The sequence below is a fragment of the Macrosteles quadrilineatus genome, unplaced genomic scaffold, assembly GCF_028750875.1.
Source record: "Macrosteles quadrilineatus isolate MER2022 unplaced genomic scaffold, UCM_ALF_1.0 Scaffold_2__2_contigs__length_208266976, whole genome shotgun sequence".
Classification (NCBI taxonomy): domain Eukaryota; kingdom Metazoa; phylum Arthropoda; class Insecta; order Hemiptera; family Cicadellidae; genus Macrosteles; species Macrosteles quadrilineatus.
The window spans coordinates 75,316,732-75,338,873 of record NW_026542595.1 but is presented as its reverse complement, the minus strand read 5'-3'; the positions used below and the strand labels follow the sequence as shown (position 1 = coordinate 75,338,873).

Sequence of the window (22,142 nt, the reverse complement as noted above, 5' to 3'; positions counted from 1 at the left end):
TGGTAACAACACTATACTGTAGATGTAAGGTATAATGTTCCGCGCAAGGAGCGTCGTCCGCAGCCTGTCACAGTGTCAGCTGATGAGCTGAGTAGTGGCAGTGGCGGTGCACCGGCCGAGCACCCGGACACTGACAATCGCCGCAGGTAACAACACATATACTGTAGATGTAAGGTATAATGTTCCGCGCAAGGAGCGTCGTCCGCAGCCTGTCACAGTGTCAGCTGATGAGCTGAGTAGTGGCAGTGGCGGTGCACCGGCCGAGCACCCGGACACTGACAATCGCCGCAGGTAACAACACATATACTGTAGATGTAAGGTATAATGTTCCGCGCAAGGAGCGTCGTCCGCAGCCTGTCACAGTGTCAGCTGATGAGCTGAGTAGTGGCAGTGGTGGTGCACCGGTCGAGCACCCGGACACTGACAATCGCCGCAGGTAACAACACTATACTGTAGATGTAATGCTTCAGTAGGTGAAAGAGTTAAACAGTAGATGAAGTGGGAAGGGCGAGTACTGAGTACCAATACAGTAGTGTCTTTAGGATGCTGCCCACTGAAGTAGACATCGCAACTATTAATCACTTGAAGTTGAAGTTAAGTTTTTTTCAAAAGTACAAGTTTATTGAACAATTCACAGAATGTGCTACTGCGTGCACTTTTATTAATTTCCCTATTATTTTTTGTTATAACTGTAGATGATGTGACGTAAAAGATGAGATTGTTGTAGAAAATCGCCCTTTTCTTTCAGATTTGTGGCATTTATTAAATTGAGCTAATTCGGCAGATATCAGAAACTAATATCAGCACACACAATCAGCGGCCCGATTCAATCCAAGTTAATTTTTTTGCTGCAAAAAGTTATAACATGCCTGCTCAATCAGAAGTCAAAGATATTGTATCATGGGTGTGTATAACCTGCAGCAATCCTAATGCGAGTACTTTAATACTAATGAGTGCCAACAAACAGTGCTGCGTTAGCATTAATGGCGCTAACTACAGTTTGGATTTTCCGTACGTTTCAAACAGATTTCAGCGTTTGAGGTGCAAACATATCTATCCAACGTTTGATTTATACATGATTGATTTGTATTTGTAACATTTTAATGGACATTGTGAACCGTCCCCAAAGTATAAGTATATGCAAGTGGTGCTGCGATTTAGCTAGACATTTTGGTATAGGAACGTTGTCTTTCGCCTCGCCTTGTTTACGTATTTAATTATATAATAATTGACTGTCCATAGTCTTTAGTGAATATAGTAAATATTCATACTTAAATAAGGAATTACTCACATTCTCAAGCATTGGCTCTAGCTCAAAACTACAACCTCTATGTTGTTTCTTAAATCAAGCAAAATCGTTCGGTGCAAATAAGCAGTTTGATTTCTGTAATCAGACAAAATGATAACTCAACCGATTTTTATACAATAATTTCCTCTGTTAACTCTTTCCAACATAGGATCACTCTTGTCTACGAAGGTATAATTATTGCATCGCTATAAGGTGTGGGTTAATTATTTTTATATACTCTGCCCAAACATCTTGAATTATCATAATTCATTGAACTTATCCGTGAGTAACCACTCGAGGGCAAGCCATATGCAATCTGCAATCACTCGCAGTCTCATACATTTTCTCTAGCACGTATTTACTCCTGTGACAGATGCCTGAGGGGCGACGTTTTTGGTGTGATTGCGAGATAGGTCAAGTTGCAATTGCAATTCGAGTGCAAGGTCCCTAGGCAGAGTGGAGTGGTGAAGTTGATGGAATGGAATGGCTTGCAGCAACAGGCCTGTTGTATCGCTGCCAAATAGCAACGCATGATTCGTACTGTATAACTGCCGCTGTTAAATAGGCCAATGTCGGCTGTAGTGGTAGTAAATGAGTAATTAACATGCAGTTGACCTTTTTAGGACCGCTTTAACGATCTCTGGTCACTCAAGTCGGGTTTTATTGCTTAAAGTTGGACACTAGTGTTAACGTTGACTAACTGGATTGAAATGCGATGATTAAAGAGTCATCGGGCTTGATTCTTGTGGATTTCACTTTTCCTTGATATTGCGGCCATCTTGCAATAAAAACATATTTTCTGTTGATTTTTAAGTTTCAGTACCCTTGGCCTTTGAATAGACCTAATAATACTTTTGCTACTAACTGTTTAGGGTCACTCTAATGATCTTTAGTCACTTAAGTACAATTTTATTGCAACCTCGAATACACAAGCTAACGAGGTAACTGGTTTAAAAGTTGGTCCAATTAATTTAGGTTTCAGGGTTAAGTTCTGCGGTTTTCACTTTTACTTGTTTGTTGGTCATACAGCAAAGAATCATCAGTTTAATGGCTTTGGTTTTTCCAGATTTAGTACCTTTTGAATTAACAATGTTGTTATTGGCACATAAACTACTGTTTACTGTTTATTGCTGAAACTAGGATACAACGAGTAGCTTATTTCAGTAGGCCTAATTCGGTTTTGAGGTTAATTCCTGCAGATTTCACTTATAAATATTCTTGCTGCATTTCGGTAGTAAAAAAACAATTAATGTAATGACTGATGATTTTCTATAGGCCTAGTTTAAAGCTACTTTGAAATATCTCTTTTCGAATCGTATACACAGCATCACGGATACATTGAAAGATAATGGATATAAAACATTTAAAGTATCATCTTACGCAAAAAGTAATTATTTATTTTACTTTCTTGTGTTGTAAATTAATAATTAGCAGTTAAATTAAGAGTAGATAAATATAAATGCACAATATCATATTTCCATCAACATCAAATGTTGTAGATTGACATTGAAACTTAAAAACTACTTGGACATTTTTTTTGTCTATAACGGCTAGCAACTTTACTTTACTTGGCTGCGAAAAACCCCGTCTAATAATTTTACTTGTCGTATATTTCATCCTTCAGAAGGCGTTTAGAGCCAAGGTCTATAATTCTAAATACGTATTACTCTTTATTTTACTGAAAAACAGTTTTACTATGCGCAAATGTTAAGTAGTTTTCAAAATATTATGTGTGTTTTACCACTTACCATATTTATCGTTTCTCCCTCTGCTGGTGAACATTAGTACCGTAGAGAGTAAACCGTATTTGTAGAGGAACGTTAATATTTACACATTGTACAAATGCAATACTTTAACGTAGTTTACTGGTGATATAGTTAATGTCGTTTAGTGATGAGACATATAATAGAGCCATTTATATTATTAACAGGACGTAGTATACACTCCACGGTGGTGAGTAGGCCACCTGAGGCCGATGACATGTGGAGGGTGTTTTGTTTTCATCCCCTTGACCTCACATACTCTTACTCTCCACAAACCACCACTTTCACCTCTTTTGTGTAGTTTATTCGTGATTGACCTGATTTAAGTGATATTTAATATTTTAACTTAATACAACTAGGCTTATTTAGTGATTTTTGTTATGAAAAATAACGTATTCAAATAAAAAATAACTAATAAAAAAGGTCCAAGGTTAACAATAAATTTACGAAAATATATATTGAAAACGATGGGATGAGTAAATAAGTTTATATATGTGTGATAAAATTAAACGTCTACAAGATGATGAAGTTAAAACCTTATTATTTCATAAAATAAATTGCATCTTTTTCATTTTGTATTGGTTGGATTTCAAATATGGTTTGATTAATTCATCATAACTAAATTAAATCATAAAATTAGTTTGATGTTTTATTGGATTTCGATGTAACTAAACTATTGCCTTAGCGATTGCCTTCATTAAATCCGATGCGTATCAAAAGCTATTTTTTATCTACTTTTATAAAAACTGACTGTGTTGTACAGATCGTTCGTTGAATGTTTAATGTTTGCTGGTCGTTCCTTTTCCTTTTGTCGTACTGTACGTACACGTACAGAAATACAAGAAATTGATTTTACTTTCCATAGCTACTAATAAGAGGTATAACAAGGTTTTTGTTTTTTCTTCTTTAAAATACTGTATATTCAATATATGTATCTCGTGATTCTCTATCTGTGTAAACAACCTAGGTAAACAAATTCAAAGCTATTAATCGCTGTGTCAAATTCATATTGAAATATAACTTATTCCCTTTGAAATCGGAGCCTGGTTCTGTAGCAAGTAGGCATACATATAATCAGACCCCGGCTTTCAGATCTCCCATTCAAATGTCAACCCTGTATTGTAATTCAAATCACTTGCATGTTAGTGGCATTGAAAAGGATTACAGTCAATAACCTTTATTTAATCGTTCACATTCACTAGACTTTAAATTTATAAAAACTTCTCACTTCATAGTTTTCCATTCTAGTGCTTTTTTTATGTGGAGATTACTTAATTCGTCTCATCTATCAGAATATCTTAAACGATTGTATGCTCACTGAAAAATTCTGTTAAAATGTAGATCAACTTAAAGTTGACACATGAACCTGTAGGCTATTTACATTTCCAAGTCATTAATTTATTTTTTTTCATATTTTGAGTAAACCATTGCACAAAATCAGTAGGTAATGATAGGGTAGCATTAACGTATTTTACGTTGATTATAAACATTGTTTACATAACAACAATCTGGGTTATAGTGAGTTTAAAAACTTAAAGATAATGCCTATTTTAACAACAATTACAGAATACAGTTGCGTTTCAGATTCGTTTTCATGATAATCAATGTTGATATATTCCAACAGCATGTTTATTACGGTATTCAACTTTTTCTGAATTTAAACGTGCGAGTGATTTAATAACTGGCAGCTCTAACTGTACCACATACCTCCGCCCTGAACCTACTCTCCTTGCCCTATCCCGGGTGCAGGAGCAAGGACGGCAGGTTCAGTCCCCTCCACCCTCTATGAAGTGTTTGTGGCAGCACAGTGAGGTGTGAAGTGTTTATGACATGTTGACGTAAGCACTATCAGCTGGAGACCTAGGTAAACTGTTCTGTATCTCTACGGTGAAGAGCGCCCAGGGAGGTGATTTAGGGGTTGTAATGTTTGTGAGAGGTCACTCACCTACTGAAAAGGGGTTTGGAGCTCTTGAACAAATATTCTGTAGATAGTCCAGGCAACGAAGACAGAATAGTAGAGGAAATAATTCATTTATAAGCCAAATTTAATTTTTTCAGCTCCTGGTTTGATGTATACATAGTAGATTCTGTAAGTTATAGTGTTGAGGTACTATAGTTGTACCGTGTTATGGTTGTAGGAGCGGTAGTGGGCTACACTCTGGTCTCAGCTTGTCCCACGACTCTGTATTCTCCCCAGAGACGAGGCAAGGCCAGGACCTAGACTCCTCGTCCTCACTTTCCATGCAGAGGCTGGCCCATGCCAACACCAACGTACAGGTAGGCCCAATGTACACTATACATAATTATACTTCTTGCTGCTTATCTGCTATTTTGGAGTGTTTTTGTTGTCCTAGGACGCTAGTCTCTAGCCCGGGATCGTTATTAACATTACTTCAGGCTATAGCTAGAGGTTGCGGCATTATCACGTAGATAAAATCCATTAGTGATTGTTGGGGTTTGATCCCGGGGCTTCAGGAAGTCCCGCGTTCTACCACTATACTTGATCGCTCTCCTGTACCAGAGTGTAAAACATACAAACTTCGTGAACATTTTGCTGATAACCTATTTTTCCTGATAACGCCGATCTAAATGTAAATGAAAGGCCAAAAATCTATTGGTGCATCTTTGAACAGAGTCGAAAGACATTCAATTGGCAAGGGGTGAGTACTTACTACTAATAAGTACCAATTCCCACCCTCTGAACATTATGTGCAAATAACACAATTCAAAACAATAAAAGAAATTCATATGAGTGCACTTTGGTGATTCAATTAAATTAATTTATTGTTTTTTCCTACACCTATTCAGCACTTTAAAATGGGAACGGGATTAATATTTTCAAAGTTTGTCACAGCTTCTACTTGAACGTGGGAATGGGAGTGTACTCCATCGTGGTGTTTCTGTCAAAGTAGGTACTCGACCGATATTTTAATAGACAGCTTAAGGGAGTTTTAAAACGGATATTTGATCGCAAATAACTCTGACCAGTGTCATATGTTGCGTTTTTATACCACTGTTACTTATTTATTATTTGAACGCAGCCCCCTCGGTCTAATAATCTAACCTAATAAACCTTCTCATGTATTACTACTCCTATTGGCAACAACTTTCATTCGCAAATTTGCTCATAAAATATTGCTGAATACGAGTTGATCCTCAAGTATGCACTTCACTAATGCTCCCTTTCATTAACAAAACTGTGTTTACCGTTGATTCCGCGTTTATTAATTAACGTAACTGTCCAGTGAACATAATTCATATCATCAATTAGCATTGTGTTTTCTTTTACTGCTACAGGTTGTTTTGAACGGCATTAAGCGTATCACTAGTTTAAATTAACTAAACCATTAGCCTAAAAGGGTTCAAATTTTCCCTTCGTTTTGTTGCGTATTTCTTCATTCTTACAACAGAATATATTTATTTTTTCCTGCCTGAATTACAACGCACAACAGAAAATAAGTGTTTACTTGAACATGGACAATATTTTTTAAATATTTCAAAAAGGGTTTTCTTTTTGAATTATTATTTAAATTTAAAAATTATTTATTCAACTATTTTGACTTATTAATACTCATATTTTTCAGGTTAAATTTACATGTAAATTTAACACTTTGGTCGTAATGTCATGTAACACTTGATAGTATGTTAAATTTAAAAGTGAAATTACAAGAAAGAAATAATAATTACATCATAGTTATTCAACTACTGATTTCACCCCTAAAATTTATTGAAAAGAATGTTGAGAGAATTCGACAAATAAAAGAGAACGTTGAGAAATAAAAGGACAAAATATCGTTTAGGTAGGTGTTGTGCACTCAGATTATTTAATGCCTGCAGAAGCGAGTGCCGCAATCCAGCTACAGCTCAGTGCGCTGGTTGCATCGGTAGATTGCAGGCAAGCAGTTTATTGCATTGAAACCTGCATATCAGCTAATTGCCCCTGTTTAAAAATGTTTTAATAGTAATAACATTTGTAGGAATTATATTTTTAACAGATTAATGCTCTTTAATTTAAACTTAAAATTGTCAAATTTGATAGACAATTAATTCAATTAAGATCGAGATCATATTTTTCGAAACAGCAGTAGATGCTGGCATTTGTACAACCGTACAACCTAAATAAGTCATAATTACATTAAACCATTGCATATGTTTTGTGGGGGATTTTATATTATTTATGGATCAACAGTATTTTCTCGTAACTGTGAGCCATTTGTGATAGGCGTGATTCGAAGCAGGGTCTCCAATAAAGTGTTGCCCTGTAACCACCAGATTAAAGTATAACCATTGTTTACAACGAGTATTATCTACATACAATCACAGTTTAAATAAATTAAGTACAACTTTTGGTGTACAAAATCTCATGTCGTACTATTCCGCCTTCACAAGTGGACGCAATACGTTGTAAAGACTCCCGTTTAGTAATTAAAATTTTTGAAATCTGGTCAAGTATACTGAATACATGCCTATTCTTGAAAGCCGTGCTGAAACTGTTATTATTGTATCGGGAAAATTATTTACTTTTTGTATGTGTTTTCAGACAACTTTACGAAATTTAGTTAAAATATTACGTACTCGACCGTAACCGTAGGTATTATTAAGCTCTAACAATGTTTTGTAGCCAAAGTTATCAAAAAATCACTAATCAAAAGTCTTACAAAGCTCTGTGGACTAATTTTTCTATGTTTTGTCTACATCTTAATCTCTAATGTAGCTACAATGTCTAGTTGCCATGTAGCTATGTAGCTATAATGCTATGTAACCATGTTGCTATGTAGCCATGTAGTCAAGTAGATAGGCTGGTGTATTAAACAGGAAGCAAGGTTTATCAGTCACTGAAGGTCCCCATAGTATTGTTATTGTACCACCACCTGTGGGCCTATGTCCTGCATACCATTGCCCTGGGACCAATACAATACTGAATGGCTAAACTAAAAGAGCTTTAACATTTTACTTAGTCTGATTAGTCTTCATGTTTTTACCACAAATAGATACATACCTTCTCTATGTTCTATGCTTTAAAGATCTGAATAAAATAAAATCTTATCCAAATATTTTGTCTCAAGAGATTTGTATTAGTAACTATTATATTGTTATTTAATTCAGCAAAACGGTTTGACCAACCATTCAAGCTTGCTACAGGATATTCATCCTTTGGCGAAACAAACGTGTGTAAAACAACGAGCATATAATTTGAATTTATATTATGTGCTCGTTGGTGTAAAACGGCTGATGTTTCTACACCATAAACGTAGATCGTAGACAATCTGTTTGCAATGTATTTTTGGTTAACACTATTGAAGTTCAATCAACAATAGTATGACTTAGAAAATAAATAAAATTTATAGTTTATAGATTATATTTATAGACCATGTCTAGCATAGAATTCAGTGTCTGAGACTTCGTTGCAAAATGGACGGGTTCGATCCCAGACATAAAAATATTTCAGAGGTTTAGACAGTTCTCTCTAAAATTATTTAATTATTTCCCCCTACAAAATGCCACTGGCGTTGATAATATTTTACAGTTGTGTATACTTTATTTTCAGTATTTGATTTTGATCAATCTTATAAAAGTATACATAACCCTTGGAAAAAGCCGCGTACAACAATCACACACATCAATAAGCTCGATGCATGTTATTCGGATAATTTGGAAACGAATGATGGAAATTTTGCTAATTTATAAAAGTAATTTGATAAGCTCACAAACAAACTACTCGTACTTTGTTTTGTATTGGCTTATCAGTCTTTTAAATTTTCTCATTGTCAACTTTAATTTTATGTTTTAATCGTACTTTAGTAGTTTCCCCAAGTATAATCTATGTAATAATATACTCTCTGGATGAAAACTATTTTTACATTTTTTTATCGCACTCAATATTCCAGTTCTTGTACAATTAAACTTTGTGATACAACAATAAATATTTTTAAACATCAAAACGCTCTGTACATAAACAGGGCAGAAACTTACTTTGAAACTGCCTTTGGCTAATTAATAAAGATGACAATTGCTTATGGGAGATTGTTCAATGTATGACATAGATGAGTTGTCCGTGACCTGAGTGACTTGTATTTGTCGATTCCTTGGTCATCGTGTATGGGTGACCTGGGCACTGGGCAGATCTGTAGGTCGACTTTCTCCTCCCACTGGACAGCGACCTCAAGCTGCGATCTTGTATTGTGCGTTCACATTTACATACACACAGACTGTGTATGGTTTAAACTTGTCAATGTTTTGTTTTGTTTGCTTTTGTTTTGTCTTATGTTGAATAGTAAAAATACATTATAAGCTTGTCTTCAAATGTTTTAGGATTACTCGGTTTTCATTGTTTAAAGTAAAGAGCGTGTCAATTGGAGTGGCTTATATGGAGAGTTATACGATAGGCACGTACTTTCCGTACTCTAAAGACGGACGTACCTTACAGTTATAAAAACAAAATGGAAATATACTCTGATTATCGAATGAATGTGCCTTGCGGAGCGGCCGCTCGGCGACCGAAATTAAGGACGAACATTCTATTTCACAAAATTGTGGAAACGTAAAAACAGAAGGTTATAAATATCCAATAATCTGTGTTGAAATAGTCAGTTAAGCACGTTTTCAGCAAATATTTTGAATGGAATTAATATTTGTAAATGTATATATTTAAAAAAAAACACAAATTGCAAAATTTTAAATCCAATTCGTGTTTTTACAAATAATATTACCTATTTAATCTGAAAAAGATACAAAATACTCAAAACATTTTCTGAAAACGTGCTTAACTGACTATTTCAACACCGTTTATTGAATATTTATAACCTTCTGTTTTACGTTTCCACGAGTTTGTGAAATAGAATGTATCACGTAATGTGTCCACTATTGATTTCAGACAAACCGTTGGAGCTGTAATGATAAAATAATATAAATAATTAAAACCCTACGTGATTCACGCTGTATTTAAGCAGTTTAGTTTTTTTATCTCAAATACAGTACGGTAGTGCAAAAGTCTGTCCTCTCGCCACCCGAAAAAATTCTGTTGTTTTTTAATATTTGGTTAAAAAGTATAGGCTATTTAAAAGTTTAAACGCCAATGATAAGGATATTTAACATTATTTTGCTTAACATAATGTGTCTTTTCTGTAGGCACACTAATGTGGAACAGGCATTCATTCTGAAGTTTAAATTTGTACTCATTTATAATTTTAAAAAACTAACTAGGTTTAATTTACTCTTCAACAGAGAATGCTTCTCTCAAGCCGATATCTTCATTTTATGTTATGTTAAAATCAGCTTCTAGTATCAGTCTACAACAATATTGACAGGTATGTCTTATTATAGAGGATTTCTATCAACTGCGGCTATTCTTTGCAATATACCCCTTAATGAGTTAAGTATAGGTATTTCCACCCCGTGAGTCAGACCCGCCAAGGTAGGGAAAGTAGTGCTGAGATATTGCGAAGTGACGCCCTTGTCTGCGACGCCCGCTGCTGCTTTACAATTGCAAATTATCGCTGTGTTTGCAATGATTTGCGGAAGAAAGTCACCACCTGAGAGCCTGAGAGGGCGTTGTTAATGTTGGTGTTTGTTGTCCAGGTTTTTAGTCAGAGAACGTTTTTAAAACTTAAACACTTCGACTGTATGTCAAATATTAATTTTAGTTTTACTGATTTTGAAACTGGATGATATTCCAAAGTAGAGGAAGTTTTATATGTTTGTCTATGTTTTTGTTTGGTTTGAGTGAAAGCAAAGACTACTGAACCAACTTTGGTTGAGATTTGAAGATAGAACATGTATCCCGACTGTCTATTCAGAATACCCCATAGGGCGTCCGGATGATGTTCAACGTTTTGAGGAAAACCTTTGGGAGTAAATATTACTTACTTACTTTCCGTGTCCGAAATCAGACTTCGCTTTTCCAAAAATAGCTACCGATATAGCTTTGACATTCGCTTGTAAAAGATCATCTAATGTGCAAGACTGGTCTAGGCGTGGACAGATTAGCAGATGGAGCAAATATTGATTGGTCTGCATGACAAAAATGTGAACCGCAGTAATTTCCTTTTGTAGCATTTGCAATCCCGTTGTATTTCGATGGTTTTGATTTAAATCTGCCAGTCAGGTTATTGAGTCTCCTACTTCACAACATGAAGCGATGAAGCGGTCCAATATTAATGGGCCGTGTTTGAGATTGTGTTTTGATTTTTTTTTTTCCAGTGGTAGGTGTGTAACTGATTTTACAAAATTATCCACTACGAAAAGTGTAGTAGGCTAACTAATTATTTTTTGAAAAAAAGTTAGTCTATTAGTCTTTTTTAAACCCAGCAAAGGGCTTGGGAGTAAAATCTTATTACACAAAGCTTTATTACACAAGAACGTCAAGGGCTGTACTCGAAGAAAATGAAATTGAGTTCTTATTATTTTACTTTTTTCTATTTAGAAACATTTTTTAAGATTTTCTCCTTGTTTATGATTTTGCATAGGTTATTAATTGTTCTCACTTTTATAACATACAAATTTATCTTAGTTAGGTGTGATCGTGTGGGTAATGTATTGAGGTAATGATATTGTGTAACTGTAATGTGGTTATGGTGTTGGATTTGTTATGGTGTACTAGTGAAGCGTTGTTGGTACGATGGTATTTCTATACCGTAATTATGTATGTAACATGATGTTGCTATGGTGTGATGTAGGTTCTCTGATGTAGTGTGAGTTGTTTCTATGGTATGATGGTGTTTCTATGGTGTGCTAGTGATGGTCCCCCATAGTAGAGTCGCCATGGTGTGATGGAGGTTCTCTGATGTGGTAGTAATGTTGCTGTAGTGTGAGGAGCTTCTATGGTATGATGGTGTTTCTATGGTGTGCTGGTGATGGTCCCCCATAGTAGAGTGGACATGGTGTGATGGAGGTTCTCTGATGTGGTAGTAATGTTGCTGTAGTGTGAGGAGCTTCTGTGGTATGATGGTGTTTCTATGGTGTGCTGGTGATGGTCCCCCATAGTAGAGTGGACATGGTGTGATGGAGGTTCTGTGATGTGGTAGTAAAGTTTTGATGTAGTGTGAGGAGTTTCTATGGTATGATGGTGTTTCTATGGTGTGCTAGTGATGGTCCCCCATAGTAGAGTCGCCATGGTGTGATGGAGGTTCTCTGATGTGGTAGTAATGTTGCTGTAGTGTGAGGAGCTTCTATGGTATGATGGTGTTTCTATGGTGTGCTGGTGATGGTCCCCCATAGTAGAGTGGACATGGTGTGATGGAGGTTCTCTGATGTGGTAGTAATGTTGCTGTAGTGTGAGGAGCTTCTGTGGTATGATGGTGTTTCTATGGTGTGCTGGTGATGGTCCCCCATAGTAGAGTGGACATGGTGTGATGGAGGTTCTGTGATGTGGTAGTAAAGTTTTGATGTAGTGTGAGGAGTTTCTATGGTATGATGGTGTTTCTATGGTGTGCTAGTGATGGTCCCCCATAGTAGAGTGGCCATGGTGTGATGTAGGTTCTCTGATGTGATAGTATTGTTGCTGTAGTGTGAGGAGTCTCTATGGTATGATGGTGTTTCTATGGTGTGCTAGTGATGGTCCCCCATAGTAGAGTGGCCATGGTGTGATGTAGGTTCTCTGATGTGATAGTATTGTTGCTGTAGTGTGAGGAGTTTCTATGGTATGATGGTGTTTCTATGGTGTGCTGGTGATGGTCCCCTATAGTAGAGTGGCCATGGGCGGAGGACAGGAAACGTCACGGTTGGACGGTCCTGGTCGGTTCACCAACAACACGGCAGAGCTTAACAGTGCGATACGGCGATACTCATAGTGTATACTGTCGTGTGTATAGCGCGGTGTATACACAGTGTAGTGTATAGTGCAGTGTATCACGTGTGTTTCAACAATGTGCCGTGTATTTCGTAAAATGAATTTGTGAGCGCATAGCAAGGGACCAATCCGTAACTAAACAGTAATTGATCAATTTTTGTTTTATAGTAATATTTTTTGGGATGGTTTTAGCTTACGATATGTTTTATTAGCATGTTAAAAGCTTTAACTAAAAGAGAACCATGTTATTTTGTGGGACATGAACAAAATTAAAACTGACAAAATATTGATTGTAGCAGATATTTAAAAGTGGGAAAATAACCACTGCATGAGAGATATCCAACTAATGGGAGAGATGAATTGTTTACGTGGCCTTGTATGTGATTATTGCCGAGAGAAATTGAATTTGCGGACCTTTGATACCGCAGGCCCACTGCACCACATTGCCGCTACATCGCGCAGTGTTCGTTACATACATTTACTACATGGTTGTACATGTAGACAAACGTTTCAATGGTTTTACATGTAGACAAACGTTTCATGTAATTTGGATGGACAAATCATATTAATTATTTTAAAAATTACCAATGTAGCTTATTTTACAAATTTATTTTAACCTCTACTACTGTATATTTGTATAAGTTTTGTTTTTAATTTTTTTTAAATCAAGACAATTAAATTAAACAAATATTTTATGAGTCAATAGTTAAATTTTTATCTAATCAAATACTTAGACATTAGTCATGTGTTTCTAAACTCATTCAAACTCCCTTCAAGGGATGCAGTGTTTTCCGTGTTGTTCCGATATTCGAACAAACGTCAACTAATGTAATTTCCCCTCTAAAATTATTCAGTTAGGATTAAATTGTTTTAATCGTTTAGGTATGCAGGTAAAATAGCAAAAAGATTTAGAAAATTAATCTAACCAAAACTGTAGAATATTTCGTAATAGTTAAACTGTGGTGCAGAGGAATCAAAGTATCAAAATCTCGCAAATTCAGTTTCTCTCGGCAATAATCACAAACAAGGGAATTTAAACAGTGTTTATTTCCCGGTTTATCTCTCCCAATAGGTGTCGACATACATCGGATGTTTTGCTAATAAAAAAAATATCCGTGAAATTAATATTCGTCTTGGTTATTTGTTTTTTACCAAAATCTGCGAAATAAAAATGTAATGGAAATAATTTGTAATGCAAAAACGATTGTACTCCAATTAAAAATCGTTGACAAGTAGGCAAATAAATATGTATAAAATACGATATAAATGACGATCAATTTCGACCAGTTGTTTATCATCAGGCCCTATCGGATTTCGATTAAATTTGGTTCAAACCTGCAAACCTTCATTTATTCGTACGAGTTCGCGAATCAGCATGAACGGACCATGGGAACGAGGTTTTATGGGGGGGATTTATGAAGTATAATTTTTTTCGTTTTTGATCGTCAAACATAATGTTTCCCAATCTCTCTCCAGGCCATTTTGAAGAGCTTGAAAAAACAAATAATTTAGTATATTGAAGTGTTTTTGTGTGGTTAATCGTTACGGAGAAATTTGTAATTTTAAAATTCCCGTGTTGTTCTTACGGAGAATAAGTACACTGTTGTAGTTTGCTTGTTTGTGGGTATATTTTAATCAAACTTGGCAAATCTATTCATTTTATACTAGGCTATTAATGTTTTACTAAAAACTCATTTTATTACCCTCCCTGTAGGCAGCAAACCTAAGTACTCGTTAAACTTAATGTTATTGAAATACAATCAGGCAAATGGAAATAAGCTTAGTCTGCATGTATGCTGCGGCGGGGGTATTTTAATCATAGAACAGATAAATCGAATAGTTTATTCATGTCAATAAACACATACAGTATTGGCACGACCGCATACAATCGGATTATAGTCCCATATATTTATAGGGATAAACCGTGTAATCCTAATTTTTACAGACAGACCATATTTTGACATCCATACAATTTCAGTATAGCAGAGATAAACATGTAATTAACATTTAATACTTACTCGAAACAATAGTAGATAACTAGCTTTTAGAGGGTTTAAGCATTAAAAATTAAACCATGCACAAAGTGGGGCAATAAATAATGACGTCAGGTAGCAACTGGCGCAATAAATTACCCACAATACACTGGTGTCCGACAGCACTTCAGCTGCAAACAATATTCCCACTTAGGTGTTTTAAAATATACATTTAATCACCTTACTTATCTGTGATTTAAGCCTACTTCATAAACCGTATAGGAATTTTATGTTTGCAACAATAGCAGTATGAATCTGGTTTTAGATCTACACGATTGCATCATTGTATGTAAAAATTATGTTTGGGCGTATTTCAACATTTTTACCCCCAAAAATTGTGTTTTATTATACACTTTTTTCGTGCGTTGAAATGCAACTAAAACTTAATTACTGATGCATTTGTTCGTGATACTGGCATTTTTGTGTATCTGGGTTAATTGATCAAGAGAAATCTCCAAAAATTTCGTAATTTCAGACTTTGATTACCCATTGCCGTTTACTTGTGTATACCGAAGTAGACATCCGAACATGGGCCAGCTCTAGCCAATTCCTTATTAAAAAGACCGTAGTTGAAAAACCATTTTACTATCCCTTAATTTTGTAATGTGATCGATGCTTAAGCTAACAACGAGTTGTTAATTTAGTTTGGCTTGGTCTAAAGATGGCGTATTCGACAGAAATCTGTAATTTACATTAGCACTATATTTCGGTAACTACGTACAATTAAACCAACTACAACTAACATGGCAATTTAAAATGTCAACGAAATCATTGTATCATCAATGAATTGTTGAAAGCATTGAATTGCACTGAAATCAGAGGTAAGGACCTATTTTAAATTTCTGTTCCTATTTGTGTCCGCCTATAAAATACCATTTTAATCGATGGATAAACGAATCATGTCCATATCGGATTCTTTTTTAAATTATTTCAATTATTGGTGTAAAAATTGGCTTACCGATTTAGTGATTGTTATGAGAAACTATAGTTTATTTTCAATTTGTATCATTATCATTATAGAGTCTATTTCTAATTGATTAACCAGGGCTATCGATAAAATATTCATAGGTGTATATCGCCACGTCGATTGACATGTCCCCTATATGCATAAACCAATCTATTTATCAAACAACCAGTTGCTCTGACGGATACATGTTTCTAACGAGAGAATATATTCTCCAATATATCATCGGCTAGGAGAATATTCTATCCGTGTCCTCTGTGATAACCTTTATAAATCACTTGCATATCGTTGATGCACCTTGCACGTGAATTGCATTTTAAATTTGAATACCGATGCTAAAGATAAATCATAGTTTGAATAGACTTTCTCTACGTTTTCATTGCTGAGATCCGCAATAAATGTGACGTATACTCTTTGTGCCGTACATTTTGCAACCAAATTAATATCTGCAATCGCTGTTGCTAACGATAAAAATACAGTAAACAGGCGAAGTGAATTACAAAAATATGTTAAATACGAATGCTCATATCAATAATGTGGTAGATATAAGCAATTTGTATCCATAAACTAATAGTATTCTAACGAATTGCTAGATATGAATGATACGGTGGCCGTTGGCATCATGGACGTGAGAAATATTAGAAATGTGAAGCTATCGGATGAGATTTAAATAACTTGCTATAAAGTTTCACACAATTAGTTTAAGAGATTTAAGTATAAGGGGATTGTTAGGGTCTTATTACTCCTCTTAGTCCTTTAATCATAGCCTACTTGCATTTTGAAATGTCAATGTCTTTTTTTACGCCATTTACATTACCTACGTTTTGTCACACTGTAGTCACGCAGTATGTCCTTCAGTTTAGAGCATGATATTCGTGTAGATTATGCTGTGGAGTTAAAAAATGAACGTGCATGGATTGATAATATTGAGAATACCAAAATAAACAAAATGGTTTGTATTTTTAGACCAAAGTTTGGTAACTAAACTGAAACATTTTCCATACCCTTTCCTTTCCAAAGCTCAAAATAGCATACCGGTACTTATATTTCAAAGCTATCGCCAACAAACTGCGAGTATAGTTGAATCATTTATCTGAAAGACAAATATACATTTTCTTAATGACACAGTTTTGCACATGTATTTCGCACAGAAGGCTACATTAAGCATTAATAATAGGTTCTAAGTCATTTCCGTTGGCAATTAATCGATTCTGCCGACTTTCCATTGACTTTCTGCAATGACAAATAGAGCTACCTCCTAACGAGCGAGGAGAAACCCAGATAGATAAAGATCTGCGGTACTTTATATAGGTTTTACAACGGTAGAAAGTAAGTTTAAACTGAAACCCTAGAGCATATTGTTACTTAGTGCTGGTGTTTAGAATATAGTATGCAGTTAAGATAAACATTTGGTATGTGTAATGGTGTATTGTCACAGTACTATAATGCATTTCTTTAGTAGTAAAGAATTTCCCTGTAGGGGAGGAGCTGTGTATGTCGTGTAAATTAGAGTGCAGCATGAACCTTTTCCCTATAACCTTCGTTTTTCTTATTTAGTACAGTCTTCTCAACAATTAATTTATGTTTTATTAATTGAATACCACTTCACTAGCTTTAGTGGTGTGCCTCTCAGTAGTGATGTGATTCTTCCTCTCACGACTCCCACACGCCATTCTATATGACACGATTGTCTTTATGATAAAATACAGGTCCAGGACCGCCTTAATTTTTCGTTCATGAACCCACGGAGCCGTAGTAAATGTTGAACAGTCGTATAGAGCAACATCTAATATTGTTCGTGAACCAGTTCGGATTCACCGTTAAAGAAAGGGGACAATTGTACCATAAAAGTCTAATTTTGGGGACTTCTCCGCATATTGAAAATATGAAAATGCACCATACAGTCTGAAGAGTGGCATGTTATTATCAAGACGAGATCCAGTGTAGTGCTATAGGCCCAGACAGCACACTTTCTCCTCAGGACATCCCACGGATATTGCGACAGGATATGCAAGATATCCCATAGTGGTCCTATGGTCAACTTGGGATATCACAGGATATCCACAGGAATGCCTAATGTCCCCGCCCGGGGATGTCCTACGGATAAGCTCACACGCATATCCGTGGGACATCCGAGGTCATCCCAGGGTAGTCCTCAGGACATTCTCAGGACATATGGGACTACTATGGGATGTCCCTGGGATAAAGTGTGGTCTGGGCCTGAACATAAAAAACACAAAATAATATAGATTTAGTATGAAAAGCTTAATTATAAGTTTAGTAAATTGATTAAATAGTTAATAAACACAAATTTTGAAGAAAAAAACGAGAAAAAAGTTTTTGGCCCAGACGGGTTTCGAACCTGTTACCTTCGCCTTGTGAGCCTCTTACCTTACCTCCTGAGCTATCTGCGCTTGTTGATCATGGGTGTTTTCAAGTGGTTAAAGAGTAGCCGACAGTTGCAATGGTCGCAATACTTAAAATATTTTTGATACTACAGTATAGGCTATATATGATTCTGTTAATCTGTTTAGACCTCAAGTAGTTGAATTGTTTTTCTGGTAGTTGGAGAGGATACTGGTATTTGAATATAGATTATTTAATCACCATTAGATTAGCACTGTAATAATTGATTGTTATATGATTAAAATTAGTTTTTTGTTGTTTTATTAATTTAAAGTTAGAATTAAATTCACATTTCACACAACTATGATAGAACTCTAGTTTTCCTGAACTCAGTGGTAGTAATATGTCAGTAAAGTAAAGTCAACCCTTGCTAGCCTTAGTATTAACAAGACATATTTTCAATCTGGGAAACCTTAAACTTTTAAAATAAATTATAAAACCTCAACATCTTAATGCGTGGGAATCTTATTTTTAGAAAAAAAAAGAAAAAAAAAACAGACCAAAATTATTTGTTAAATAATGAAGACGGCCCAATTATAAATTCGGAATTACTGAAAATAATTACATCAAGAACAACACTGTAACATATCCAAAATTCAAAAGATTAATTTTTCTAATACCGTATTATTTTTTATTTTTCCAATATCCTTTAAATAATCTGTTTTAACTTTGTTTAAAATTAATTTATTAAGTAAATATTTACTTTTTGTACTAGTGTAAACACAGCCTGAAGATGGAAACCAAGTTTCTGAAAGCACTAGTGAAAAAAACTAATTATTATATATTGGCCTTGTTGAACATTTAAATTTAGATATACTGTACATTTCATCAGTGGTAGTATTTTTTTTCTTCAGTTTGTTACCGGGACATTACGGGACATTACAGGATATCCAGTGGATTTTGTACATGTCCCGGGATGTCATGGGACATTCTGGGATATCCTATGGCATTCGTACATATCCCGGGACTTTACAGGATATCCTGAGGTTAACTTACAAATCCCGGGACATTACGGTATATTGTAGGATATCCTGTGGATTTCGTACTCGTCCCGGGATTTTGCGGGATATCCTGAGGATAGCGCACATATCCCGAGACATTCTCAGGACATATGGGACTACTATGGGATGTCCCTGGGATAAAGTGTGCTGTCTGGGGGACAGGTTCAGATCTGGAGGATGGGTTCACTCACTCGCAACCAGTTTTGTAGACCTTCTCGTTCTCGTCTTCAGGCGCTGATTCAAGTTGTGATTTACATTTTCCTTATAAAAGTTGTCTGTTGCTATGGGGAAGATGGTGAAAGTAGCATAGTGTTGTTCTTCTCTACTATAATTTAAGATGTTTTAGTTTTCAATCTTTATTTGCTTTATCTGCTAATGATTGGTTTAGAAAAATTGTTCCTCAATTCGCAATCCTTGCAACTCCCCCGGCAGTGTTGTCCACCTGCGACCCACAATCGCTGGTCGCCGAAATGTAAGAGCCGCGGAGCCGCTTTGCAGCTGGCGTCGACGAATTGATCGGAAAGTGGTTCCCTTGCGGTCCTTCATCCCGTGCGATCGCATGCAAATTATAATGGTTAAGACTCGACATCCCGGAACCTTGCTCTTCTCAGATCACTGATCGGGTTTGGATCGTGATTTGGAAGAATATCAATTAGTGAAGAGTATAAATTTCAATCAAACATAGTATACTTTAAATAATGTACTTACCGTATTTTAATTAACTACATATCTAGTAGATTTGTAATTACCATCTTTTCTTGATGTAAGAATCGTCGTCAAACATCATAATTCATAGGCATATTTGGTCTTAGGGTTTATCATGAGTGATAATGAATTAAATAAACTTTAATTTTCAAAGTCAACTTTCAGAATTAATTCAGCGTCACAAATAATTTGTTTTGAAATTAATACTCATTATTATGTTTGAATATTTTATGCCGGTTTCTTATTTATTTATATTAGGCCTACCGATTCCAAGAGGCTATTTTAAGTTACTACCCAGCGATGGTTTACATAACCTTTTGAAGCCAACTAGAATCATTGAATTTAGATTCCGTAGAAGAGATCTCATGTGGATTACATATAGCTTAATTTTTATTAATTGTTTTGAATCCGTCCCTCGTGGATTGTAATAGTGTTAAAATTATGTATTGATACTTTTGCTGATGAATCAAAAGAGATAAACTGTAGTTATCAATTATTTGTCACCTGGCATTATCCCCTAGTCGGTGCTCTATATATGTCGGTGTTATAGATGGAATCAGTCTTTTTACAATCGTAGCATCAATCGTAGGGCATGGGCATAACTTCAGCAAAACCCGTTTATTTTCAGTCTGACTACATTTTCAACATAATAATGGAACGTTTTATCCACGACATATCTATAATCAAAGCTAGGCCTACTTTACACCAAACAAGATCATCCAAGTAAACGGACTTGATCAACCCTCTCTCCTAGATGAGTGTCCGCCGCGACGTTACACTTGACGTCGCTGATGATAGTAATGATGATGATTATGCTGATGACAACGTGGAGTGTAGGCAGTGTTGCCAATCTATGTGGGCCAGAAGACCGGTTATGGTCGGGTGTAGTGGTACCTCTGCAGCCTCCCGCCGGTCAGTCGCCCAGTACACCGTCTCCTCCGTCATGTTGTGGTCATCCACATTAGCTACACGAGCCGTGAAGTAATGTGGTTTTTCGTTAAAGTGCATTAAAGTGTAAATCGAAATGTTTAAACGCCAAATTGTAACACCTAAAAGAGTAATCAAAAATATCGTTCTTTAAAATAAATGTATCTCAATATATATCCTATAAAGGCTCTTAAAAATAATTAATTGTCTGGTTCTAAAATTAGTTTTGTTCAATGCATCAAATCATTAGTTCCCAATTCGTAATTCATGCAAATTGATAACAGTGCTGACTAAATGTTTCAAAGTATAATAATAAAAATCGTCCTTGGTGTGTTGCTACTTCTACCTGTCTTTCATAAGGAATCCTCGAATCCTGTAGTTACCAGTGCGAGCTGATTTCATGGGGTCCTAAAAGTAGGCTAGTTTCGGTGGTGTCAAAGTGATGTGGTGATGTGACTATACAGATATATACACAGTGTTAGTGTATATATACTAGTGTTACTATGAGACTACTTCGCATCACCAGCACGAGGTGGTCGCCGCAGACACACGGGACGGACACCAAGACATCCTCTCATGGCTGCTCTAGAGTCTGGGTATGTCACGTCATAGATATAGCAAAGGTTGTAGAGTTAGTAGATTGAAGATCAGAGGTTATACGGGTTGTCATATGGAAACTACTTGTTGAACATAGATTGTTTCTAGATTGTTGTTTCTATATAGATCTGTCATACTTATGTATAAATTAAGGACAATTATTTTACGGTATTGTTCTGTCCGGTTTAATGTAAATTTCATTTTTATGTGTGCTGTATATACTGTTCATTTCTTGCTATTTTGACTTGGTGTATTCAAAGTCAATTTAGTACTTACATTCAGAATTGTTCTCATTTTGCCTTCAGATTCTTACGCTCAAGAGAGCTTATAGCATTTTTAAGATCATATTTTAATGTAATTTTTGTGGACTCAAAATTATCATCATACTAATTTACAACTCGTCATCGTTAATCATCATCGTCATCATTAACGATGTTCATAAAACAATTTGTTTACAAAAACCTCTGCAAAAATCATAACTTTTTTACGATCCAATAACTAGTAAACCTGAGTACCAATACACCGAACAGCGAAACGGCATGTACCCGACAAAATGAAATTCCAATTTACCTCGTTAGCTGACAAAGCACATCTCTTGGGCGTTAGCAGATACTCGCTATGATACACGATGTGGACACGAGCTTTAACGTGAAGGGATGAGAACATGTATG

At 35.6% G+C, this 22,142-nt stretch overlaps 1 protein-coding gene across 1 annotated transcript in view; it reads left to right on the top strand.

The window, feature by feature from the left end:
• The window catches only part of LOC128984436 (uncharacterized), a 220,207-nt gene that overhangs the window by 134,115 nt on the left and 63,950 nt on the right, over positions 1-22,142 (top strand). The window contains exons 11-12 of the mRNA XM_054403756.1: positions 320-436; positions 5,190-5,328. Of these exons, the coding sequence (XP_054259731.1) occupies positions 320-436; positions 5,190-5,328 (256 nt within the window). The remainder of the gene's footprint in view (positions 1-319; positions 437-5,189; positions 5,329-22,142) is intronic.